General features: G+C 39.0%; 1 protein-coding gene across 13 annotated transcripts in view; it reads right to left on the reverse strand.

Annotated features, from left to right (window-relative positions):
• Positions 1-27,740, reverse strand: part of stxbp5l (syntaxin binding protein 5-like) — a 154,151-nt gene that overhangs the window by 60,416 nt on the left and 65,995 nt on the right. For all 13 annotated transcript variants that reach the window (XM_039817823.1, XM_039817821.1, XM_039817817.1 and 10 more), the window contains 2 exons: positions 19,004-19,104; positions 5,595-5,729 (listed from right to left, as the gene is read on the reverse strand). In XM_039817823.1, coding sequence (XP_039673757.1) covers positions 5,595-5,729; positions 19,004-19,104 — 236 coding nt within the window. The remainder of the gene's footprint in view (positions 1-5,594; positions 5,730-19,003; positions 19,105-27,740) is intronic.

The raw sequence follows: 27,740 nt of genomic DNA on the forward strand, positions 1-27,740 counted from the left end.
AGTGGAGGCATGCAGTGAGCTCAATGTGCAACATATTGTCCTTGATTCAGTGTCACAGTGAAAAACACTGCTTTTTCTTTCCATGAAGAGTATTTTCTTATAGTGTTTCCTGGTTCTGTGGAGAGAGTACTGGGAGTCTGAAACTATTGTGCCAAGAAACTGTTGACTGACTGTCGGGTATAATCCTTTTCTTTTTATCCAACAGCTTAGACAATGTTCAGCAGGGTAAAGCAGGCAGAGAGGGGTGTGCATATTTTTCTACATTGTACAGTCTTGCCATCTTAAGCTAATGTTCTGTCTCAGTTTACAAAGTTGGTGTGTACTGATCAAATTGAGAGTTGATGGACAATAATATGGTACGTTTTAGCTATGTAACTCTGTGTGTAAAACTAATTTCTGCCTCCGTGTCCACTCCTTTACAAGAGTTCAAGTGTGGATGAAGTTCCATTATCTAACTATTCTGACAATAGTTAGATAACATTTAGGTTTCAAGCCAGTGAGCTGCATCTCATGTAGAAGCCTCTTCCTTGGTCCATTCTACCTTCAACAAGCTTCCTATTGTTTCTCATTTGTATTCTGTTTCAAGAACCTCATAATAATAATAATAATTTCTATTTGAGTTTTCCTTTGGTACGACAGCCAACAATATATCACTACAGAGCTTAAGATGTGGTTACTCTCCTTCATTTTCCATCCTTTTCCAGACCTAATCTGTAACAGAACATATCATTTAAGGGAGAATTTCATTCCTTCCTCAATGAATACGTCAATTTATTTTTAGGATTAGCGACGCATCAGGCTTACGAGACATTGTTAATGAAGAGACAGAGAAAGAGAGAGAAACAATGAAATAAAAGTGTGCATCTCAGCTTTGTCAAGTGTTTGTGTCCTATAGAGAAGTGGTTGTCAACCTGGGGATCCCAACCCACACGAGCGTACACATTTGAAAGACGCTTACAACTGCTATAAGAGCAATGCTATTAGCTGTAAAACCTTATTCGTTTTGATTGACAGTTCAAGTTCACAGAATTCTAACCAAAAACCATCAATAAAACCGACGCACACACACACATACACGACCACTTGTTACTGCATTTAAAGGCTATTTTTTTTTAAACAGAGTTTGGCGCAGGGCTCACCTCACTCCAGATAAAAATGCTACATTACATCACTTCCAGCAAACTTCACAGAGAACAATAAGGCCAAAACAGCATCACTGATCTCTTTTAACAGAATATCCTCTGGTCTAGCTCAGCTAAAAGCACAGAATCCATAAGAAGGTTAGCGTGTCGTTCCCTACCGAGCCTATTTGTAACCAGCAGGCTACCGACAACGCTATCATCACTTCACTGACTTTAGCAGTTTAGATAACAGACACTCGATTGTCCTGCTGTTATTACAGAAAGGTGAACTAACCACTGACACTGGATCATGGCTGTGCATTGCCATAAAATAAAACACTAATGTATGAAAGTGCAAATCAGATTAATTTAGTTATTGATCGAACTTTAACCCCTGCTCCCACCCCTGACAAAGTAGGGCTCCCCGAAAGCATTGTAGTCAAAAAAACTTGCTTGCCGCAGTGGCAGGCAGTAAAAAAAAAAAATAAAAAAATAGGTAATTTCAGAACTGGAATACACAGCGTCTACAGTTGGGCTTTTACTCTATTTGTTGGGTAAGATTTACTTTACATTTTAATGTGATTTATCCGTTTCCTTATTATGTTGACAAAACACCAGCAAAGCGTAAAACGAGGCAGCATTACATTTCCTTTTAAATAAATTGGTGGCATATTTTTAGGAGACAGTTTTGCAGTCGCTATATATGTCTGTTGCCACATACTTCTGGAACATGTCCTTGCATTTTAAGACAGCTTGTTCATTTTACAAAAAAAAACTCATCGCTTATTTTACAATCTCAATACCAGAAATAGACATTCAGGACCATGTTGCTCATGGCTGACAATGATGCCAGGCATAAACAAAATCATGCTCATCCCAGGGATCTTTGAACTGAACTAGTGTGCACCGGGCTGCGGTGTTTTCCCACTTCTCCTTTCATCTCATTTTATACATCTAATTTTGGAATTAATTTCCTGAAGATGAAATTGTGCATTAAATATGTTGCAAACTCATTTGAATTTCAATGAGAGCCCCGCTTTCCTGTTTGGGCATAGTGGCCCCAGTTGAATTGTTGCTATAACAGATTATTTTCAAGAGGGCATACTTTGGTTTGTATTCAATTAATGGATCTGTGAATGGCAGTCACACAAACAAATACTATGAGAACACAAATGCACATAAACACACACCAAAAACTGTGTGACTCACGCTCTGATGTTTGTACACAGTGAAAAGAGTGGAGGAGTTTTCCCTTGCTCACTCAATGTTCCACCGCAGGAAAAGCAGACAGTCCCCACTCATCCCTATTCATGTGTAGTGAAAACCTCCCCAGCCAAACTATAAAACTCCCTAGTCGCTCTGAGAAAAGATTCATTCTCTACTAGTTCAACTTCCTTTGAACTTCAGAAAGGTGCAGAGTGCTGACGGTTAGAAAATAGAGAATAAATTATAGTGTATGTTCAAGCAGAACATAATATGCAGTGTAGAGAAAGCTATTGTTGAGATGGGTGTGTGCTCTACCATCTTTAGTCAGAACAGTATAGTTAGTACTAGGCCTGTGCTCGATTGAAGAAATTCTTAGTCGACTAACACTCATTCAATTGTATCGACTAATTGATTAGTTGATTTAATCGACAGATCTGGATATCTGAGTTTCTCTGCAAAAAGTCATGCAAAAGCACCACTTTAATTCTTGTATTTAACCGAGATGTGCTCGTACGTTTCTTGGAAATAAGTCATTCAGCATGAAAAAAGCATAAAACGTGACTAATCGACTAAAGAAATCTAAGTTGACTAAGACGATTAGTCGACTAATCGACTAAGAAGGAGCAGCCCTAGTTACTAACCATTTTCTTACATTTTAGATTGTTTGCATGGCATCGTTATCTGATATGTGATATGCAGAATCCAAAAGGTATTTCATTTTCTCAACACATGTCTGCCTGTCCCTTCTGTACATATCTATGGTAATGTGAACACAACCCTACAAATGCTTGTTTAGTCATTTGGGCCCCTGCCAATGATGTCTTCTCATGTATTTATTCATCATAGGTAGATTTTTTATATAATCTTTATAAGCCAGATGACGACGAGGAACCAACTTCCACAGACTTTTCTCGATAGTCACAAAAACAGGAATTCTAGGTGTAGTGGAGGTGGCAGGACAAAAAAGAAAAAGAAAAATGACTGGACTTATTCTATGAAACTCTGAAACTATACGACTGGCACAATGCATTTAATAAACACCAATATTAGCAGATTGTTAGCAGAAAGTAGTGTACTTTACATGCAATAGACACTATATTATTGTTTTTTTGCATAGTGGGAAGTGGGTTTCCGAGGACGCTAGTGCTAAAATGTCCCACTCAGGGGATAGTAGTGACTGTTTATACAAAACAAGGTTTAAAGGTTTGAAGGTTTAAACAGTAACTTCACACATTAAAATGTGTGGCCTTTGCTGTATGATATTGTGCCTTGGCTTTTTTTCCCCAATTAACATTAATAATGTTTTAATGTTATATGTCATTAATGTGTAATAGTTTTTTTTAGGGGAGGCCTCACTGTGGGGAACCCTTTTACTATATATTATCAATTATGTGCAATAAAATAATATATGTTCATCGAGTAATTACTTGAGTAGTACTAACTAATACTTACACGTCCAAACTATTTTCTTTCACACACTTTTAGACTGAAGAAAGTTTTGATATGGGAAAAGAAGCAAAGTCCTGTCTGTTGACTCTGTGGTGAGAAATCAACAGACCAAATATCCTGTTTAAAAATCCCATCCACTGTCTCAGCCTCCGAGACTTTAGCAATGATTGGCAGACAGCCCTCCCACACATACACGTCAAGCGTTATGACTGCTCACTATAGTTTGGGCTGTCACAAGGCAACAAGATGGCTTGGTATGAGAGTGACTTGTGACTGACACTGCAGCAGGGGACTTGTCAGGGTAACACCAGAAGAATGGCGCGTAGGTGGGTGAAACCAAGAGAAACAAACGGACATACAATGCAACTGAACACCATTTGTGTACTTGAAGTTGTCAATCTGCAGCATATGTCAGCTACCCAGTCAACACTTGCAACAAACAAAAGTGTCATGTCAACAAATAGATAAAGGCTTCTGTTGACTGGTTAATAATATTATGCATTATATAACATTGTGAATTCTTACTGCCAACTGCAAACATTACCACAATGTAAGGATTTTCTTCATAGTCGGTTTATGTCGCAATCATTCTTCTACTAGTTGTGTTTTCTCAAAGCTATGGGAAAGTTGATTCACCATCAAGTTTTGTTATATTTTTTATACTTGTTATGTCAATATCAACTACATCTTAAAGGTGCTGTAGGTAGGATTGTGAAGATCCAGGACTTAGCCAAAACATTTGAACATCAACAACTTTTCAGTCCCTCCCCCCTTTCTGCTGAAGCCCAAAACAGTCTCCTAAGCCTCCCCCACCCCTCCACACACATACACACAGAAGGGAGAATGAATGCGTGTGCATGAGCAGTGATTGACACGCAGTTAGACACCACCCCGACCCTGATTGGTGCATCTGAACAGGGAACGGTGGATTTTTGCAAATCGCACTACAGGCTGTAGGTGGTGCCAGAGGAGCTAGATTTGTTTTCAACTACATGTTTCATGTAGTTCTACTGGAACATAGGGTCAGTTTCAGCAAATATGACAGAAAGTTAGTTTTATAAGGCTTACCTACTGCTAACTACCGTTAACAATGAGATAAGACTGGCTTTCCTGAGGAAAGTCTAAATGTGAGATGGTACATGACTCAGTTTGCTATAGCAACAGCAGTTATGATGTTCAGCATGACTGAGCAAGGTTCAATCTAACAAGTAAGAGCAAGGTCAGTTTGTATACTTAAATTAAATGTGGCTGGAAAACATTAATGCATTAATACACAAAGACGAATGGGGCCACGTTAACATTAAGAACACAAAATCAATTCACCAACAATAATTTTTTATTGCATGTGTGTGTACGACTAAACCTAGCTAATTCATGACCCTGTCGATAAAACATCAAATGCAACGGGTAGAGCGTTTTTTTTGCAAATTTTCAGAGTCTGTGAAGAAACATTTCTCAACTGTTCACATTTAGGATTTGAACCACGGAATGAGTTTTACCAGAGTTTAGCTCTCAAAGACATCACTGCTCCTGAGAAGTCTGAAACTGCTTATGAAACAAATTAAGTTATGTCACCCTGGTTGACAGATGTTTTATGTTTTTTCTTATTTTCGTTAAAAAAAAAACAAAAAAAAAAAACGCATTAAGACTGCATACAAGACTTAGTAAATTGCCACCTGATATTTAGCTACCGACTGCCTGACCCACTGCAATAAATACCACCAGCATTGTCATGATCACATTAAAAATCATCACTGTCATCAGTGACTTTCAGCATTGTTTCTGTGAACTCCAGTATTTGGAGCATGAGCAACTTACAGTTCTATGGCCTTGTTCCACATGATGACGTATCCAGACAAAATGAAGGACTCGATGTTGACGATGTGTGTGTTTCCGCGCTCTGTCCCCACGTACAGCCATTTACTCTGAAAGGGAAGGTGGCAAAAGGTGATCCTGGAGAAAAAGAAACAGAGGAGGAAAGAGAATGAGTGTTAGAATATGAACAGTCAAAAAGGGATTGATGTTTCAGTTTGTTTCAAGGATTGAGCTATCAGTGGATGGGAGCATTTCTATGCAGTATGGTAAAACTGTGTATTCTCACACTTTTGTACATATACACATTGATTTACATCTGCCATAGTCCACCTATGCAGATTTTGCACAATTCTGCTTTCAGACAAGCTAGGTGCATTTCAAGCTGCCAATGATTAGAATTAGAATAAGTATAGTCTTTAGTTAAACTGTAAACAGTACTAGTATTTTGGTGCAATATGATGCAGTCAACTTAAATTTGACAAACAGATATTTTAATTCAAAGAGATTAGATTCCTTCTAAAATACAATCAAAATGTAACAAAGAGGCACTTTGTTGGAGTTTCACAGCGTTACAGACCAATCAAATCAATCAAACAAACGTGGGCTAGGAGGCAGTTATTCAATGAAACAATTGTTTGACAACAAATGGATTAAAACTGCATTCTAGCAGGCATCTACTAAATAGCCTTCTGCAACTTTTGATACAGTATGTACAGTACTGTGCATGGCATTTGGCAGACTTCGTAAGCCAGTGTTCAATGGTAATAACTGCCCTTCTTCGTCGAAGTCAAACGCTGACTCATTCACGGCAGTCATGGCCTCACTCATCCTCAACCAAGGTTTAAATTAGCACTCGCCAGGTAAGTGAATCTATTTTCCTCCACAATGCGGTGCCTTACGTATAGGTTTTCTCGCCTACATTCGCTCTTCCTGCCCTTTATCGTGCCACTCCTGCTTGTCTTTCGTCAGAGAACTTTTGCACTCAGCCTGTAAACTTGCTTTAAGCCACTATAAATAGTTGTTTAAAGAGTCTTTCAGAGCAACAGAAGTAGAAGCCTGAACGTTTTCTGTGTTGTGTTGCATTAACCAGTAGCTTGTAGACATATGCACTACAGGCTAAACTGGTCCACCACTTCGCACACTCACCACTCCTCTGTTTAAAGCTTCCAATAGTATGAAATATTATTCTGATCTGATTATTATTCAGAGTTCATTCAGAGTTCATACACATTTTGGCCAATATATTTTAATGACTTTTTTAATGACTCCAAACCAATTTTCATGAAAAGTTATTTTTCAAGAAATGTACAGTACGTGTTATAAATAATTCATAGCATATGAAAATAACATTTTATAAACTTCTGCTGCCCAAAACATTGATTCAAAGTAATTGTAACCAAAAACTGCTACTAAATATATACTGCAAAATATTTTTTCAGGCTTTTGTTCTACATATTTGAAGAGTTTTTTCTCATAACAGTGGAATACTGCATTAAAATATCTATTTGATTATTTCACACAATTTTGACCACATTTGCAGTACATAATATTTATCTTTGCTCTATCCGAGAAATTGTTATGCTACCAGCCATTACTATTTGTTTTTCCTTGGGACGTGTGCAGGTAGGCAGGGGTGGAGAGAAAAAAGATTACTGGGGGAATTGCCGATCCTGCTTCTGATTTTGATAGTCAAATCGAAAGCTAATTTTGAGACTCTCCTAGTAAGCACTTGTCTTGCCTCGTCTCGACCAGTTCTACAGTACTAGCCTACTATGACCATACCTGAGTTATCGTATGTCTTACATTGCATTAAAGTCATGTTTAAAACTGATTTTCCATGACTTTTCCACAACCTTTTGGGGTTTCATATTTTTCCAAAACCTTTCCAGGCTTTTCATGACCGTACACACCTTAATTATTATGATAAGCAAATCAATAAATAACCACAAAGTCCTGTAAAGTATTCTTGTGGCATATAACAATAATTATGATGTGATGCAAGGGTGCTTAAACCATTTTTGCTCTGGTATTAGCAACTAACATCTTCATAATCACCTTAACCAGGGAAGATAGATCAGCACACACTAAGTCACTCCTGTCCATGCTGATTATCTTGTAGAGGCGGGGGATCACTGCGCTCTAGCCCCACAGCCACCCACCAAGCAAGCGGCAGGATTATTAGATAGAAGACAAATGAGATGGCAGACAATTCAATAAGGATTTTAGGGGCTTGGGGAGATGACACTATTCAAACTGGCAGGGATGTGGGGGGTGTGTGGGGAGGGTGTGTGCATTCAGCCTTACCTCACCAAATTTACATTTTTCTTTGTTTGGGAACTGACTGACATTTGTAGCTTATTAGGTCTATTTAGGTCTAAAAAGCAACAGATGAGATTTAAACCTCTTCGCAAACTTGCATGTAGAAGGTACAGTGAACATTTAATTGTGCAAATGATGTATCACTTTGTATGTAATGATCTAAATTGCTGCATTTCAAAAAAATATATATCTGCAGTGACCCGGTGAGTCCTCATATTTTCTCTATGGAAAAAAGTTTCATGAAGTGGGGCCTCTTTAGAAAAGCCTCTTTTATGAGTTCAGGATGCCTTGTCGAATAAAAGACATTAGCTTAACAAAAAAAAAAATTTTAAATTTTAAAAAAATCATGAAGGAAAGGATCAGAAGATGACAGGAAGGGGAAGGAGATAAGTAGTGATGAATACAGATCCAGAGGGCAAATTGGAGACAGTCAAACGCGTGGTTTGACTCCAAACATTCGGACCAGACACCATCAATGGGCATTATAATTATCAATCAAAGAGGACAGGAGGAGACGTGGGTTTCGCTACCAGCTGACCGGCCACTGCGAGACCAGCTGAGGAGCATGAATACCCTTAATGAAGTAAAAAGATGTACACAGTAATTGAATTGGTGAGATCATCTAGGGAACTGGCCTTGCCATCTGCTCTGCAGGAGACATGGAGCAACTGCTCAATATATCAGCAAAGAACAGTTCTGTTTGATAACTTAAAATCACAGATGATTACATTAGCTCAAAGGCCTCCTTGTATTGTGCTTAAAAACTACAGTAAGTGTCCAATGTTTCATGTATTGTAGTGTTTATTTAGTTTGGATTGAAAGTCTTCAAATTCTTTGTGACAACAGCACGACAGTCGATGAGGGGTGGCAGGCACGAGATCCTGACAGTTATCACAAAACAATTCTCTACACCGTTGCCAGTGATTCATACGTTATTCTTGGGATTCTGGGGGAGTGTTAGGGTGCTAATTGTCAGATATTCAGTCTGGAGACACAGAGCTAAATGGCAAGTCACTGCCCGGCCTCTGACGGATGACTCATGATGCTCTTTTTCTCCTTTTATCTTCGAGCATGATTCACTGCCACTGAGAGCGAGAGGTTCTGCTTCCTACCTCACTGCACCACAATGCAGGTAGAAAGCTACTGAAAGATGTTTTCAACACTTTTGATACAAAAGATTATTTCTAACCTTCACCTGTGTGTTTGTGTGGGCACGTGCATCACACCATGACAGGTACAGCTCCAAGGCTATGAATCTAAAATATAAAAGTCTTACAGGCACTAGTATGTGATGTTTCACAAAGGATTAATGTATTGAGGTTGTTACGTTATAGACTGTACTGTAAATGTTAGTTAGTGTATCTTATTAAGGTGTGTACGTGATCGGTTCAGTTCTGAATTCTAAAAACAGTGACTTAAGGTGTTTTCAAACAGCGAGCTGTAACTGCTGTGTCTACTGCCCGCCAACATAAGCAGTCTGTAAAGGGCAGCAACAGGACAACTCTGCGGCTACCAGCTCTATTAACAACCTGCACCATATGCTATCTGCTACTGCTATTCATTTACTCTCTCTACTCATCTCCTCCTATAGCCAACAAGAGTGGTTGTAGCTTAAGGGGAAATGCTTAGCAAAATGAAATGATTGATAAAGCAAGTTTAGCTAACTAATATAATAACAACTGTTCATTGCCAGATAATCAAACTTTTAAGCTGATATTGCCGTAGAGGTCAAAACTCAAGCAACACCTGTGATTTTTTTTTTCTTCAGTGCAGCACTGTAACTTTGATTTTAAAAAGCAATACAAATAAAGTTTATTGTTATTATTATTAATAAGATTATAAATAGTACCTGTGTGTGTGTGTGTGTGTGTGTGTGTTGTGTGTGTGTGTGTGTGTGTGTGACAGTGGAAGTCGCCCTCTTTCTCCTTTACAGCAAAGCTGGCATCATGTTTACACTGGAAACAACAGAGGCAACAGTCGCCGCTTGTCGCTGTCGTACCTATACAGTTTTAAACTACAAGACTCCTCAGTTTAAAAGTTATTCAAAGTTGAATGAGGTTTGACATCAATTCCTGAAAAAAATGTCTATAGCTCTAACACACACTGCTAATGATTTGAACCCTGAGACACAGTGACACCAAGTTCTTTCCCTAACAACTCGCAGACAGTACATTGGTTTAACAATTCCTCCAGCCCATTATCGTTTAAGGCTCTGTTGCAATATGAAGGTGCCCCTTGTCCAGGTTTATGTTTAATGTGTTTTATATTAACAGGATTGAGATTTTTCTGTCTTGGGGAGAAAGCTTTTCGCTCTCTTGTGATGGAAAGTTTCAGTAGAGAGAAATCATGTCCTGTGACTCAGCCAAAGTCCTTGACTTGTATAGCAATCAGGTTGAGTGTGCTATTATATGTGCTCTTTGGTCTTTGGTCGGAAAAATAAATTCTGTTCCATCACATTCACTGGAAATGCAGTCATATTCATTAAATGTCCTTGCAAACGACACAGGCACAAAAAGGTGGAAATCAACATTTAGTTGGAGTGAATAGAAAATATGAACAGAAACAGAAAATATCTTGAAAATATACCTGTTAAATAACTTCCCCTTTATTTTTGAAGTACTTTTCGTATCATCCTGTCTTTTGTGTTCTGCTGTCTTTTCAAAAAGTTTTCAAATATACAGTACAATGTGAATGAAGGTTTTTTTTCACTCGTTTTCTGTGTTGGAGCTTTCTTCCACTCCGTGTCGAAACGGCTTTTCTTTGAAAAGAAACTGGCTATAACTTTTAGTCAAAAGAATCTTCCTTTGTTCAATAGCCTATTACTCATCAAGTATTTGAATGTTACTGCTAAGAGTTAATACTATTATTCTCCAATAGTGTTTTGCTTTGTGTGTAATGGCTACTTAAAATCAACAGAAATCTTTTTTTTTTGTGAAATGTGTAAAGAGCAAAACATTCAAACATACTGAGTTGAACAATGTCACATTATCTCTCAGGTGAATTTTAAAACATAACATGCAGTCAAATGAAGGTTATGTATTGTAAGCCTTATTTCTTGCAACAAAAAAAAAACATATATACTGTGTGTGTGTGTATATATATATATATATATATATACACATATATATATTAGGGCTGGGCAAGTTAACGCGTTATTATCGCGTTAACTCATTAATTAATTAACGCCGACAATTATTTTATCGCGCATTAACACAGTTTTTATTATTTCTTTTATTATTGTAAAAGTCTGTTTACTGTTTAGACTGCTTACAGGAACCGGAAAAGAGTAGAATTTGCGGACAAACAAAGGTAAAGGTACGGAACCTTTGCATGGCCATTTTCATTTACATTTTCATTTCATACATACATACAGTGCCTTGCGAAAGTATTCGGCCCCCTTGAACGTTTCGACCTTTTGCCACATTTCAGGCCTCAAACATAAAGATATAAAACTGTAATTTTTTGTGAAGAATCAACAACAAGTGGGTCCCAATTATGAAGTGGAACGAAATTCATTGGCTATTTTAAACTTTTTTAACAAATAAAAAACTGAAAAGTGGGCGTGCAAAATTATTCAGCCCCTTTACTTTCAGTGCAGCAAACTCTCTCCAGAAGTTCAGTGAGGATCTCTGAATGATTCAATGTTGACCTAAATGACTAATGATGATAAATAGAATCCAGCTGTGTGTAATCAAGTCTCTCCTCGTATAAATGCACCTGCTCTGTGATAGTCTCAGAGGTCCGTGTAAAGCGAGAGAGCATCATGAAGAACAAGGAACACACCAGGCAGGTCCGAGATACTGTTGTGGGAGAAGTTTAAAGCCGGATTTGGATACAAAAAGATTTCCCAAGCTTTAAACATCCCAAGGAGCACTGTGCAAGCGATAATATTGAAATGGAAGGAGTATCAGACCACTACAAATCTATGAAGACCCGGCCGTCCCTCTAAACTTTCAGCTCATACAATGAGAAGACTGATCAGAGATGCAGCCAAGAGGCCCATGATCACTCTGGATGAACTGCAGAGATCTACAGCTGAGGCGGGAGACTCTGTCCATAGGACAACAATCAGTCGTATACTGCACAAATCTGGCCTTTATGGAAGAGTGGCAAGAAGAAAGCCATTTCTTAAAGATATCCATAAAAAGTGTGTCGTTCAAAGTTTGCCAAAAGCCACCTGGGAGACACACCAAACATGTGGAAGAAGGTGCTGTGGTCAGATGAAACCAAAATCGAACTTTTGGCAACAATGCAAAACGTTATGTTTGGCGTTAAAGCAACACAGCTCATCACCCTTAACACACCATCCCCACTGTCAAACATGGTGGTGGCAGCATCATGGTTTGGGCCTGCTTTTCTTCAGCAGGGACAGGGAAGATGGTTAAAATTGATGGGAAGATGGATGGAGCCAAATACAGGACCATTCTTGAGAAAACCTGATGGAGTCTGCAAAAGACCTGAGACTGGGACGGAGATTTGTCTTCCAACAAGACAATGATCCAAAACATAAAGCAAAATCTACAATGGAATGGTTCACAAATAAACATATCCAGGTGTTAGAATGGCCAAGTCAAAGTCCAGACCTTAATCCAATCGAGAATCTGTGGAAAGAACTGAAAACTGCTGTTCACAAACGCTCTCCATCCAACCTCACTGAGCTCGAGCTGTTTTGCAAGGAGGAATGGGCAAAAATGTCAGTCTCTCGATGTGCAAAACTGATAAAGAGACATACCCCCAAGCGACTTATAGCTGTAATCAGTAAAGTTCGTGCAGCGTAAAAAGTCATTAACTTAAGGGGCTGAATAATTTTGCCGCCCAATATTTCAGTTTTTTATTTGTTTAAAAGGTTTGAAATATCCAATAAATTTCGTTCCACTTCATGATTGTGTCCCACTTGTTGTTGATTCTTCACAAAAAATTACAGTTTTATATCTTTATGTTTGAGGCCTGAAATGTGGCAAAAGGTCGAAAAGTTCAAGGGGGCCGAATACTTTCGCAAGGCACTGTACATACATACATACATACATACACATATATATATACATACATACATACATACACATATATATATACATACATACATACACATATATATATACATACATACATACACATATATATATACATACATACATACACATATATATATACATACATATACATACACATATATATATACATACATACATACACATATATATATATATATATATATACATATACACACACATATATATAACAGGATAACATGAATGCCCTGGCAGTGGCAATAAGCTTTAATTTTGTATTTGCTTTGATTACATTGTTTAAAACATGTTTCAGAGCAAGTCACTCTTCTAACGTTTTCACTCTGAAGTCGCTGAAAAGCTGCTGCTGTTTCAATCCTGTCGTCTTTCTGCAGCGGGCTCCGTTTCCCCCGCGACTGGCACGTGCACTGGCACTGGCACGTGCACACACCCGACACACACACACACACACACACACACACACACACACACACACACACACACACACACACACACACACACACACACACGGGTGGATGCAGGAAAAACCGGAGATGAGACAGGAGATGACAGCTACGCTCGTTATTGTAAGTGAAATGATAAGTTAAAGTCCAATAAGTACTTTATCAGACCGTATGAATGTGAGTCCCAGGCCAGGATAGGAAATTAACTAACAATGTAAAGATCAACAAGCCACTGACACATATGTTCAAATTTGATAAATTATTATTTTTTGTTTTTAATCCACCAGCCATTTTCATATTATACCAACATTAGCAGCATCCTGAGCCTTTTTGGTAAGGTTACTAGGAAAACTCAGCCCAGAGTAGTTTTATTCTCCCCAAAACAAGTTTCCTTTATATTTTTAAAGAACTATACAAAAAAACAACTTTCACTGTCTCCCGCAACTTCATTGCAACAAACATACAAAAGACATCACAACTTTTATCGCAATATTTTACAAAAGCTCCCACGAAATCAGGCATTTTGGGCCGCAACAATCTAAAAAAAAGATTTGCATCCTAAACCCCCAAAATATAAGTTGGCTCAAATTATTTTATATAATAAATATAATATACTAAATATAGGTTTTTGTCTGGAGGTGCATGTTGGTCATCCAAAGAAAATAATGAAATTAACAACACGGGATTATTTCTTTCAGGGACATTTTCCAGATTTACTACGAGTCTCATGCATCTTTAGACTTGAAGACCAAACAGGTTTATTTAGTGTCACAGAGCCTTTCAGACACAGCTGCAATTCAAAGTTTTATGAAGAAGAAATGCTTTAGAATATACACTGGTTATTGTCAAATCAGCTACAAACTTGAATTATTTGGTAAATCTCAATAATATATGAATAATCAAAAAAAAAAAAAAAATCCTATGATTTTAATACATGTAGATTTGGTTTAATGATATGCCTGAGCCCCGCCTCTTCCTCCGACACAGAAAGCAGACAAGATGACAGAGGTGGTCTGATTGACATAAAATGTTGGTAACATTCATTTGTATGTCAAACTGAATAAATCTTTATTTTCAATTATACAAATTATCAATTGCAATATATTGCGTCACCAAAAGCTACCGAGCTCATTTACGTATATCGTGCGATAAGTCCATGTATTGACTATCGCGACAGGCCTACTCGTGAGAGCAATATCTGGCTTTTTAGCTGCCGAATGCTCAACTACGTTCACCTGCTAGTTGTAACTGTTTCTCTCTGTCATTTGGTGCTGGTTAGGGGGGTTTATCAGAACGTTTTTCATTTAAAACAGCAGCCTGCTGCTGATGGAAATTGTGCTGAAGAGGACAGTGAGAATGAACTAAAACAGTAAAGTTGTAGGCTACGAAACATAAGAAATGACCTGGAAGTTGCTAAAAATGCTTGTTTGTCGCTATGAGCCACCCCTTTTTCATTATACCTAGTCATTTTTTCCATATAATACAAAATAGTGATCAGTGCAGCTTTAGGGATTTATTTTATTTGAGAAACACATTGGCCAGAGTGACTGACAGACAGCCTCATCTATAGCCTAAATCTATACATCTATCTAAACAGGAAGAGAGTGGTGCAATAAAATGGGCATAAAAACAAATAAGTTGTCTTTGAATCCTAAATCACAGTGCCCCATAAATCTACATTTTTTTTATGAAAGTATACCACTTACATGTGAAATGAAGAGCTTTAATAAACTCCATATCATCCCTTCAGACACAAACTAACCACTAAACTACATTTAATGTAGGACATGAGCTCTGGGATTCAGACTAAAGTCAAATTAAAAAGAAAACCAAAAGAGAAATGTCTTTCTCTAGTATTAAAGCCTTTTATTTGAACCAGACAATAAGAAGACACATGCTTTTACATAAAGTACAGCTGATAGTTAAAGGCCTTAAATACATCACAGTATATTAGTTTTTTACACACTGTTTGATTTCACAAATTTATGTTTAGACTAGCCTTCTTAATCCCATTATATTTGTTGTTTTCCCAGTTTGACAGTAAAGAATGTCACCTGGTTTAATTTGTGCAGCCTTATTGCTGTGATATTTGAGAGGAAGTGGATTTTATAGTACTCCTTAACTAATCCCATGAAAATGATCGGTCTCAGCAAGCAATTTGTAGTGTGTTGTAATAGTCTGGCTATCACCAGACCAAGCTCAATCTTTCAAGATTGAACATAAGTCTGGGGAGTCTGCTCTGTATTTTCTCTGCACAAGAGGCGTGATCAACGGGCATAGTTCAAATGACTGTACGCAATTGGATAGTCCTTCAACCAATCAGACCAAGGATCCGGGTGACGTACTTTGCAGAGCGAAAGCTGGTCGGTAGTAAAAAAAACAAACAAGAAAGCCAGTCGGTAGTAAGGCAAACACATCCTTCTTTTGTAGGAATTGTTCCAGGGCAACTTTCTGTTCCGTTTTCAGAGAAAACTTGCATTTGAAATCTTTTAAAACAGCAGCGACGGTGGCATCGACGGTTTTCTGCGCTTTGGTGGCCGCCATGTTGAATGTAAACAAAAAGCTGCTTGCCTTTGCTTCTCTATCGTCATCGTGTTAAACCCACCAATAGCGCGCCAGGTGGACAAACCAGTTTGTGATTGGTTCCCGCAAATGTGTGACTGAAGCAGGATAGATAAACGTACAGGTTTCCAGCCTGAGCTGCAGGGCAAAATCAAATCGCCGGCAGATCGGGCTGGGTTTACCCAGTCTAGTGTCGTAACGTAACGCCACCAAAACGGCGACCCTCTGTAAACGTTATGAATTCAAGCATGCCAGTATGTAACATTTTGTATTATGCTGTTCTTGTCTTTACTAAAATCAAAACTAATCAAAGAGCAGAATGCTCTTACAAATCACGAGGGAGCATTTTGACTTTTGGCTAACGTAATAGACACGTTGTTGATGCTGATTCGCCTTTAGCATACATTACATTTATTACAAATTTAACTTTACATTAAACGTGTGTTTAAACTTCACCTGGGGAAACTGACTTTACCTTCAGAGGCCCGGGGGCAGCTCAGTCGCTCCAGTCTTTGCCGGGATGCAGGGCCAGCGCCCCGCAGCATACTCGCTGTGTGCAAGCCAGACTGTGCGAACGGCGCTCTGCATGTTTGATGCAGGGACGTAGCTAAGTAGGGGCAGGAGCTGAGGGGCAGGAGGCTAAGATTACATCTACAATTATTATTTATTATTAATTGATATAAATGGTTTGTTTCAACGTTTTAAGAAGATTGTGGACATAGTGGCAGTTTGTTTTTACAAGCACAGTTTTTTGAACACCAAAGTTAGAGGGGCAGCTGGGGGGGCAAGGCCCTACAGTGGGGGGGTCAGCTGCCCCCCCCCTGTAGATCCGACCCTGGTATTAGCATAGTGTGAGCTATTTTATTGGGTAGCCTCTAAGGGAAATGCTCTGAGTGAATTTAAGTTGGGTTTTTATTGTGAAGGGTAAAAACTGAAGAAATTAAGCTGTAGCGTTATGCACTGCCGTTGTCAATATGTGATTTAATAAAAGTATGTTGGCCATCTGGGTTCACACTGGTTCACATTACAGAGCATCCGTGTGTTTATTTTATTACCCTCGGCTACAGTGGTTAGCACACATTAGCTCGGAGGGCTAACTTGGCTTGTTTACTTTATGACATGGATGTCTTTGTCACCCTGAACAAATGGCCGAACCCCGTTCAAAAATCTGGCAGTTCAATAAATTGTTGCTTGAATACCTGAAACAATAGGAACCTTAACCCTAACCCAGAAGCAAGTGAGAAGGCTCCACCTAGAACTAGGGCAGATACAATGTAAAAGGTTTTTTTTTGATAACACATATTTTGCAAACGTATACACTTACTGCCCCTGTCATTACACAGTTCTCCTACAACAGCTTGCTATTTTGCCCAGTGGACAGAAAAAGTGGATTGTGCATGTGTGCTCTGGAGTAGAGATGCACCGATTACAACTTTCTAGGCCGATTCTGATTTCCGATTTTTCATTGAATTTGAACTGCCGATACCGAATTTAGGCGATTCCGATTTCATATTTTCTAACCACTTTACAGCACACACAAATATTTTTTATATTATATTTTTATATTTTCTTTAATAGAACATTTTACATAAAACATAGAACATTTTTTGAATAGATAATCGATCACTAAAAAATAGAACTATATAAATTACTCCTGTTGTGGGAAATTCACACACATCTAAAGTGCAATGTTATGGAAGAACCATTTCCTTCTTTTCACATCCAATATCCAACTAAAAAAACTAAAATGTCAGACTGACCTGCCGGTCGCCAGTCATGGCCGATGACGTGAAAATCGGCCAATTCCGGTCACCGGCCGGTCAATCGGTGCCTCTCTACTCTGGATAATTAAACAACTGCAGTGGCCACCTCCAGATTGACCCTGTTTTCTAAGAATGCTCAGGCAGGACATTGAGAATAATGCACCATTTGGGGCAGCCAAAGGCATTGTTTGTATCAAGTGAGTTACTTCTGTGGACAGCCAGAGGATTTCCCAGAGAAGAAAGAGAGGACGACATTTCCAAAACCAAGCATTAGCATCTGAAGGCCATTGTTCGCCATTAAAGTTTAATGGTGGAGAGCCGGGAGGTCTCTGCTGGAAAAAAAGCAAAGAACCAAGCCCTTGCTTACCAGCACATCCCATAGCCTGCTGCTGATGGACTTATACAAAGCAGGGAGTGAGACGGCTGATTGACTGAAATAAGCAGCCGGCTGAGGGTGTGGTACTGCCCCTTCATCCAGAGGATGATGAAGTATGACATTGAGCTCCAGAAAGAGAGACATGGAAGATACCATGTCTGCTTTAAGGTGGAGGTAGGTAGAAGGGGATCAGAATTAATGAAATTTGGTCCAGTTGGAGAAAATGTAAGGATTCAAGAAAGGATTTCTCTGTCTCACTCCTGGAGGACATCCACATCTGCAAAACCCCAACAATAAAGTAAATCCATGACATGGCTCCTGGCATTACAAACATCTTTGCGGATGTTGTTCATTCGACCTATAATGATCCAATTTAGATTCAACTCACCTACCTTCATGCCCAGGTAGACTGGGTTGCCATTACAATATCTTGTTAAAAGATTCCACCAACTCTCTCTGCTAATGCCAGTTTATAGCAACCAAGTGAAAATGAAAAGTATGTGTCTAAAGGATTTAGGTGGCAACATGTCAAAGGAGATGGATTCATCTGCCTAATAACCACTGGGAAGTCAGCTATCACAGCCTGTGGTGGTGTTAGTGGGGGTACCTCAGAAGGCAGAAGGGGTCGCCAGCTGAGACAGAAGAGAACGCTTCAAGCCAGCACATCCTCCTCGGGTTTGTCAGACAGGGTGAAAAAGGATCAGAGGCAGGACAGAGGAGCTGCCCTTGTCCTGTCAACACTCTGCTTCACTGTCTTCCAGATTGGACTGATTTAATGTCTTCCTCTGTGTGTGTGTGTGTGTGTGTGTGTGTGTGTGTGTGTGTGTGTGTGTGTGTGTGTGTGTGTGTGTGTGTGTGTGTGTGTGTGTGTGTGTGTGTGTGTGTGTGTAAGGTATTTGAATCTAGTGGAATTTATGCTTACCTCTCTCTGTTGAATTTGAGTGAATGGAGGACAGCTGGCCGCCTCTGACGGAGATTCCACAAGTGAAGCGTGTCATCTGCACAGGCTGTGACCAGCGCCCCCTGAAGGTCAAGAAAATAAATATCAGTACTGATTCATTATATGGACACAGAGGACACCTTGACTTTTTGAATTAACCCAAGTTCTGTAGTCCTGGTTGATTAGACTGAACACAAAGTGCTAAAACACAGTGGATTCCAGCAGTAAGCACCCACACAGAAGAGCTGAAGATCCAAACGATCTACTTGTGCACACGAGTAACATAAAGTAAGTACAGTGTCTCTCAAGTACACATGAAGTACACAAGAACAAAAAAAAAGCTTTCCCTCAACTTATTATTTTCTTTATTTCCCAGAATGCCGGCTAACAGATCATGTTTTCTTGTATTTAGAATATATTAGTGCAGAGAGCACCAAGCAACATTAAAGAAACGCTTCCCTGATTCTCCTAAACATCGTGTCAGTGCACTGCATCCTGGTCTGTTGAGATAACTGACGTGGTGCATTTGCTTATTCAGCCCCTTGACTGTTCTGACAGGTTTCCAGCTATTAAACTCAGCTCTAAATGCAATGTAAACATCTCCAATATTAGTAACTGCAGTTGTACTTGGACACAATGAGGAGATTCACTGTATGTTTAAAACTGTTAAAGGAGAGGACGTGTGCATTTGACAATAAACGTAAATTTAAGAGAAAGTCAATGTTGAAAAAAATATACATATAATCCAGTGTCCAGTGTATTTATAATGCAACTAAAACCAACCCTTGTATGTGTAAAATGTATACAACTTTATCAAGCCAGCTATCCATCTTTAAAGAAATTAAAAGATGTTTGGCCTAACATTTAAAGGGTTAGTTTACCCAAATTATGAAAAGAAAACAACAAACATACAAAAGGGGTTTCATGATCAACAAATGGCATTATTGTATGCATTTAAACAAACAGAAATCCATGGAACCTGTCTCCTATAAAGCATTATTTTGTGTAAAACTAATATAGTATGGCAGGCATTTTTACCTTTTTGACATTATAATTAACTCTAATCAGAGACTATTGAAGACAACTGTTTTACTTGTAGATACAGTGTGTTGAAATACATCATTGCATGTACTCCTCGGTGCAAAATCATATGGACATCAGATAAAAATGGATGTCAAATGTGAGCGGAACATTATTTTCAAATTGATGTCAGCTGGTTTCCTAGTTCTAAGAATTGTAATTGCAGTGAAATTCCCAGTAGGGCTTTGCTCCCGGGGCGTCGCTGCTCAGACCGGAGCCCAGGGAGAATTAGCTTTAGATTACAAACTTAATCGTGGGATTAAAGACTGTACAGTGCAAGTTAGGATGAAAACATTCTCCCCTATGATTTCCATATTGGTGAATGTGTTCCCCCACTCACTGAAGCAAAGATGCGTGTTACATAATCTTCCATTTATTTTAAGGTCAATAAAAATAAGTTAAGAGCAAAGATAAGACTGACTGAACACTTGACTGTACAATAAATTGGGCGTTCTGTGCACTATCAGTATGTACCTGTGTGGAAGCAATTTCAACATCCCCATCTGTTTGTTTTTTTTCTGCAGCCAGCACACAATCACACAGTAAAAGAATTTAGCATTGGCTGGTAAAAACTCTCAAAATCTGTGACTAATTCCTCCCTTTACCTAACCCCTATCCAAGTTCTATGAATGAATGACCTCTACTTCTCAGTGCCACCTGTGACTCTTGCATCTCACTTAAAACAAACATATCTGATCTTCCTAAATTAATTCAACAAGAAAGAAATTAACAAAATAATCATTTGAGCATTTTCTGCCTACTGCCTTCTTTCTTGTTTCACCCCACCCCCCCCCCTCTCCATGCGTAAAAAAGGACGTGCTTCTCTTTAGCCATGTCAAATTTTTTCTTTCACTGCAATCTTGTCATGTAATATAATTGCACCCTGATTAATTTAAAACTGTTTTATTTTGCTGGAATGTATATGATCTCATTCATTTCTGCTCCATTTTACCCAGATCCTTAAACAGCATCCTCAAATAAAGGTAATTTGAACTATTCATATTTAATTTTTATTCTACAGTTATCGAAGGATATTTTTGAAGATTATTTCCTATGCTGATTGAGTTTGTTTCTTTCAATCAAGGGAGTGAGAGGAGGTGGAGAAGCAGCTAATTAAGAAATCATACCAGACGGGGAGAAAAGAGAACAAGAAAGGCAGACAAGGTGACAGCCAGGTCCACAACTCCATTATGGTATAATTATCTTGATGTCTCGATGGCAACACAGGCAAGGTGACCAGGCACATGTACACAGCATGAGTAAAATGACAATCAGTAGGGAAAATTGCATGACAAAAAAATCAAGAAGATGGCTTTAAGAGCGTTTGTGTGTATTTATGTTCAGATAATGGAGGATTAATAGTCTAGTTAACTGATAGTTTCCCTTATATATATCTACAATTAATAACCTATAAAAAAGAGAGGAATTTCATATTTGTAACAAAGTAGATGTTCTTAAACCCTACAAAGTGAAATTTTTTATATTTTTGTACTTCTGTATAGATTTAGTCAATGGGAATCATTGTATATAGTTCTCATTACACACTGTGTGCATCAAAGGATCTATTATTGGTCAATGAAGTCAACACGTCAGCCAGTGTGTGGCCTGACACCAAGCCAGTTCTTTCTTTTAAAAGAACTCGCTGAGGTGTTGCATAAAACTTAAAGTTCTCCAAAGCTGAAAAAGTATATAGTGCAGGCAGGGTACAAGATCTGCCTGACAGATTTTATTACATACCACACTGTGTGTTGTAGATTTGATATAAATAACAGCACTTAAAACATTACATGTCATTTAGCTGACGCTTTTATCCAAAGCAACTTCCAATTGCTATATATATATATATATATCTCAAAGGTAACACACCGCTGGAGTAACTATGGTTAAGTGACTTGCTCAGGGACTCATTGGTTGATGTATCACAGTGGGAATTGAACCCAGGTCTCCCACACCAAAGCCATGTAACATATCCACTGCACCATCACCACCCGAAATAAAACAAAACGTACCTGAAGATTTACACTCACCTAAAGGATTATTAGGAACACCATACTAATATTGTGTTTGACCCTATCCTATCAATATGGGCCAACATTTCTAAAGAATGCTTCCAGCACCTCGTTGAATTATGGCAGTTCTGAAGGTGAAAGGGATCCCCACACCATTACACCATAACCACCACCACCAGCCTGCCCATTGGTAACAAGGCATGACGGATCCATGTTCTCATTCTGTTTACGCCAAATTCTGACTCTACCATCTGAATGTCTCAACAGAAATCGAGACTCATCAGACCAGGCAACATTTTTCGAAGTCTTCAACTGTCCAATTTTGGTGTGCTCGTGCAAATTGTAGCCTCATTTCCCTATTTTTAGTGGAGATGAGTGGTACCCGGTGGGGTCTTCTGCTGGTGTAGCCCATCTGCCTCAAGGTTATTAGTGTTGTGGCTTCACAAATGCTTTGCTGCATACCTCGGTTGTAACGAGTGGTTATTTGAGTCAAAGTTGATCTTCTATCAGCTTAAATCAGTCGGCCCATTCTCCTCTGACCTCTAGCATCAACAAGGCATTTTCGCCCACAGAACTGCAGCATACTAGATGTTTTTCCTTTTTCAGACCATTCTTTGTAAACCCTAGAAATGGTTGTGTGTGAAAATCCCAGTAACTGAGCAGATTGTGAAATACTCAGACCAGCCCGTCTGGCACCAACAACCATGCCACGCTCAAAGTTGCTTAGATCACCTTTCTTTCCCATTCTGACATTCAGTTTGAAGTTCAGGAGATTGTCTAGACCGGGACCACACCCCTAAATGCATTGAAGCAGCTGCCATGTGATTGGTTGATTAGATAATTTCATTAATGTGAAATTTTACAGGTGTTCCTAATAATTCTTTAGGTGAGTGTACATTTCCATTAAAACATCAGCAGTTAAAATGACTTTGCTTAGTGTTGGTTCATCAGCTGCAGTGAGCTATTTTAGTTCCCCAATCCCAGTCATTTTGGGTCATGTCAAAGGCTAATGAGGTGTGCGTGTGTGTCGGACCGCCTGGATGTGTTAGCATCTGTTCCATCTGTCCTTCTCCTGCTACTCCTCTTTGTCCTTTGACACAGAGGAAATACGATTTAATGCTAAATATTAGACAACTTCCCAACAAAGGATTTAGGAGGAAATGGGTCTTTAAAGGGGTGATAGAATGCAAAACCGATTTTACCTTGTCATAGTTGAATAACTACAGTTTGGAGGGTAAATAGGACATACATAGAACCTTAAAATCCCATTGACACCTCTTTCCTCTGCAAATCTCACAATCTGAACAAAACTAAAAGTTGACATCAACTCCTCAAGTCTCTACCTTTGTCACACCCCAACATTTACATAGACTACACCACTGATCTGAGATCAGGTAGTCTTCTGAATAGGTCGCGCAGATCTCAGAAATTGTATACACTGTTCATCTGCTATTTTATCACTAAATTCACTTCTGAGACTTTTTTATGCTAGAAATCAACTATGTAGAGGTCAAATATGGGCCTTTCTACAAAAATTGATGGCTAATTGCAAATTTTGTCCGAGTGTGTGTCGGAATTCAGCGGACGGTGCTGCCTGGGTTACTGCCTCACCGCCTGGGCCTGCCTTCCTTCACAGACCCTGGCCTGCTGTGAGATAGATGGAGCTCCGTCACAGCCGGCAGCCCGCGGTGCTCAATACAAGTGCAAAGTCACCGTTTCTGGGTTACTGGACTACCAAACGCCTCTGCCCTGACAGAGCTCCAGGGCCTGCAGCTTCCCTCTTCCTGCTAAATGGCCGGTGTGTGTGAGTGAGAGCGCGGTCAGTGAGCTTGTTACGCCCGCAATCTCTTACCGCAGGTTCCAGTTAATCTTATAATGGAGTTGAGTTATTTAAACAAACGATCGGGGAAATAAACGCCTCTTGTCCACGAGTCTCATTGATAGAGCCCGCGGCTGGTTATGCCGAAAGTGTAGCTAACTAGCAGCAAGCTTTACCCATAAGATTGAAGGGACACTAGCAGCTAATGAAACCCCTCATATTCACAAAAATGCATAAAATTGAAATCAGACAAAACTGTTAGCTTTATATCTCAATGCCAGTCAGGTTTCAGGAAACATTTCTCAACTACCACTGCTCTTTTGAAATTTACAAATGATATTTTTTCTAGTTTTGATAATAATATGTGTACTGGTGCCATCTTTTTAGATCTTACAAAAGCATTTGATTTAGTTGATCATTATCTGCTTTTGGATAAACTATATTCAATTGGCCTCTCCCGTACATCTCTTCTTTGGTTCAACTCCTATTTTCATCATCGTCGTCAGTGTGTGTCCTTTGGGGGTAGTCAGTCGAATTTTACAGGTATAGATAAAGGTATACCCCAGGGTTCTGCACTTGGCCCTTTATTATTTTCCATTTTTATCAATGACTTGTCACTCTGTTGTTCAAGATGTGATATTCATCTTTACGCTGATGATACAATTATATATTGCTCTAAACCAAATATATCAGACATTAATTATTCTTTACAACATGACTTTGATTCTGTACAGCAGTGGCTGTCATTTAATAAACTCTTGCTGAATAAATCAAAATCTTACTGTATGCTTTTCCAGAAGAAAGATAGAAATGATCTTAATCTTCATTTTTTGGATTCTTCTCCACTTGAGCCAACCAAAAAGTTTGGCTGAAAACTGATCTTTCATTTAAAGCTCATGTACATGCGCTTAACAACAAACTTAGCTTTCGGCTTAAAACATTATATCAATCAATAGGCTGCTTTATCTATCAGGTTAGGAGAAGAATAGTTTCTCAGTTGTTGCTACCTATTCTGGACTATGCAGATATTATATGTGCTAACACTACGGCCAGTTGTCTACATTCTCTTGATGTGATATACAACAGCCTGTGCTGATTCGTCCTTTGCTGCCCCTATAGGACACATCATTGTGTAATGTATGAACAGCTGTCCTGGCTTGCACCCTCAGCCAGAAGAAAATATCATTGGCTTCAGTTCACTTTTAAATGTATTTACTTTCAATATCCATATTATTTATCGCAATATTTAGTGCCTTACAGTTCACAGTATAGCCTTCGTCACAATGGACAGATCTTCTTTACTGTCCCTAGAGTAAATAGAGAAGTTGGGAAGTATGCTTTCTGTGTTAGAGCTCTTTGTGACTGGAACTGCCTTCCTGCATCTATTCGCTCGCTTACGTCTTTTCCTCTGTTCCGAACTGCTCTGTTAACACATCTTCAGAATACTTGTCTATGTTTCTAGATTTTCAGATTTGTAATTAATATGTGTCATGTAATGTATGTGTGTAGGCTATATATGAATGAGCTTATGTACATAAATGTCCATTGTGATGTCAACTTTGTCAGTTATATGTGGGAATATTGTGTAGTCGTTTTTCAGACATTCTACATGTGATAGGGATGGGGGTAGGGATATTATTGAGAGCTTATGTGTGTGTAGAGTGTGCATGTGTGTTTTTTTTATGTTTGTTTTTCTGTATTTTTATTTTTTTATTTTTTATTTATTTTTATTTATTTTTTTGTTTGTATCTACTCTGTTGTTCTGCTGTTCTGTTGCTCTGTACATGATCCGGAGGACCCCCATGAAAACGAGATGTTGCATCTCATGGGGTTGATCCTCTAATACATGTTCATAAATAAATAAATAAATAAGACCTTGGGGTAGCTGTAATATAACTGGCGTGACGAAATTCAAACTGTAAATATACTATAGTTATGCCGGCAGCCGGCCAGCTCCGCGGAGCCCCGAGCCCCGGTAGTCCAGTTACCCAGAAATGGTGACTTTACCCTGGGTATGGAGCCAAGCAGGCTCCCGCTTTCTCGTCATACTGTCTGGAGCTTATGAATTCCGACACGTCTTACCAAATTTGCAATTAGCCATCAATTTTTGTAAAACGGCCCATATTTGAACTTCATATAGTTGATTTCTTGCGTAAAAAAGTCTCAGAAGTGAATTTAATAACGAAATAGCAGACAAACAATGTATAAAATTGCACATTGTCTCGTCTCCGATGTATGTGTGAGTGGTTGCTCAACCAATTACCGCGCAGCTCATCTAAATATTCATGAGCATACCATATTTGGAAGAAAAGCTCTTGTTACAAATAGGGCAATATTCACAGGCTAGTTAAGGGCCCATAAAATAGCAAGCGGGTAATTTTCCGCCCAACCAATGTTACATACCCTATTAGGAGACCTTAAGGAACAGTGTGAAATACCCTATATAATCATTCTATCACCCCTTTAATAACAAAGTTTCTGCTGCACCTTATTTCTCTGCCATTGTTAAAGGGGTGATAGAATGCAAAACCAATTTTACCTTGTCATAGTTGAATAACGACAGTTTGGTGGGTAAATAGGACATACATAGAGGCTCAAAATCCCATTGACACCCCTTTACTATGAAAATCTCATATTTTGAAACTGCTGCTGAAAACGGGCGAATCTCAACAAAGCTAGAAGCTTACATAAGCATCCCAAGACCTGTACCTTTGTCACGCCCATGGATGTATTAAGGGAACGGTCACGCCCCACATTTACATGGGCTACACAACTGACCTGAGATCAGGTAGTCTTCTGAATGTAGGTCGCGCAGATCTCTGCTATTCCATTACAAAATTCACTTCTGAAACTTTTTTATGCGAGAAATCAAATATGTAAAGCTCAAATATGGGCCGTTTTACCGGCCGCGGAGCCCCGGTAGTGCAGTAGCTAATCCACAAAGGGTGACTTTGCCCTGGGTATGGAGCCCAGCAGGCTGCCGCTTTCTCATCAGACTGTGTGGAGCTCCTAAAGTCCGACACGTCTTACCAAATTTGCAAATAGCCATACATTTTCGTAAAACGGCCCATATTTGAGCTTTATATAGTTGATTTCTCGCATAAAAAAGTCTCAGAAGTGAATTTGGTAACGAAACATTGCAGTGTTTTGGAATATGAGATTCTGTTGCAACTCTAATGTGTGTGTATGGGGATTCGCTCAACCAATCAGCGCGCATCTCTAATGTGTGTGTATGGGGATTCGCTCCACCAATCAGCGCGCGTCTCTAATGTGTGTGTATGGGGATTCGCTCAACCAATCAGCGCGCAGCTCATCTAAATATTCATGAGCATACCATATTTGGAAGAAAAACTCTTGTTACAAATAGGGCCAAAACACTAACCAAACATGCATAACGGCCAATAAAATATCAACCAGGCCATTTTCAGCCCAACCAATGTTACATACCCCATTAGGACACCATAAGGAACAGTGTGAAATACCCTATATAATAATTCTATCACCCCTTTAAAAAACATTAATCAACATACCAGTTAAGAGGAATGGCAATGTTCCTAAAATAAATTTCCAATACCAGTCTCTGTTTCTATGTACCTCATCCTTTCTCAGGGCCCCAGACCAAAATTTGACGACCAAAATTTGAGAGCGTGTGACTGAATTTTACATCCAGTCGCACATGTGCGACCAGTAAATTTGCCCTCTTTTTTTACATCTTAAATGTTGAAATGTTGGTACCTGAGAGCGCGTAAGCGCAAGCTTATCTGTCCTCTGAAAATTGACAGAGAGCAGAGCTCTGGCACAAACACACACT

Source organism: Perca fluviatilis, chromosome 12 (genome assembly GCF_010015445.1).
Source record: "Perca fluviatilis chromosome 12, GENO_Pfluv_1.0, whole genome shotgun sequence".
In the NCBI taxonomy this organism is placed as follows: domain Eukaryota; kingdom Metazoa; phylum Chordata; class Actinopteri; order Perciformes; family Percidae; genus Perca; species Perca fluviatilis.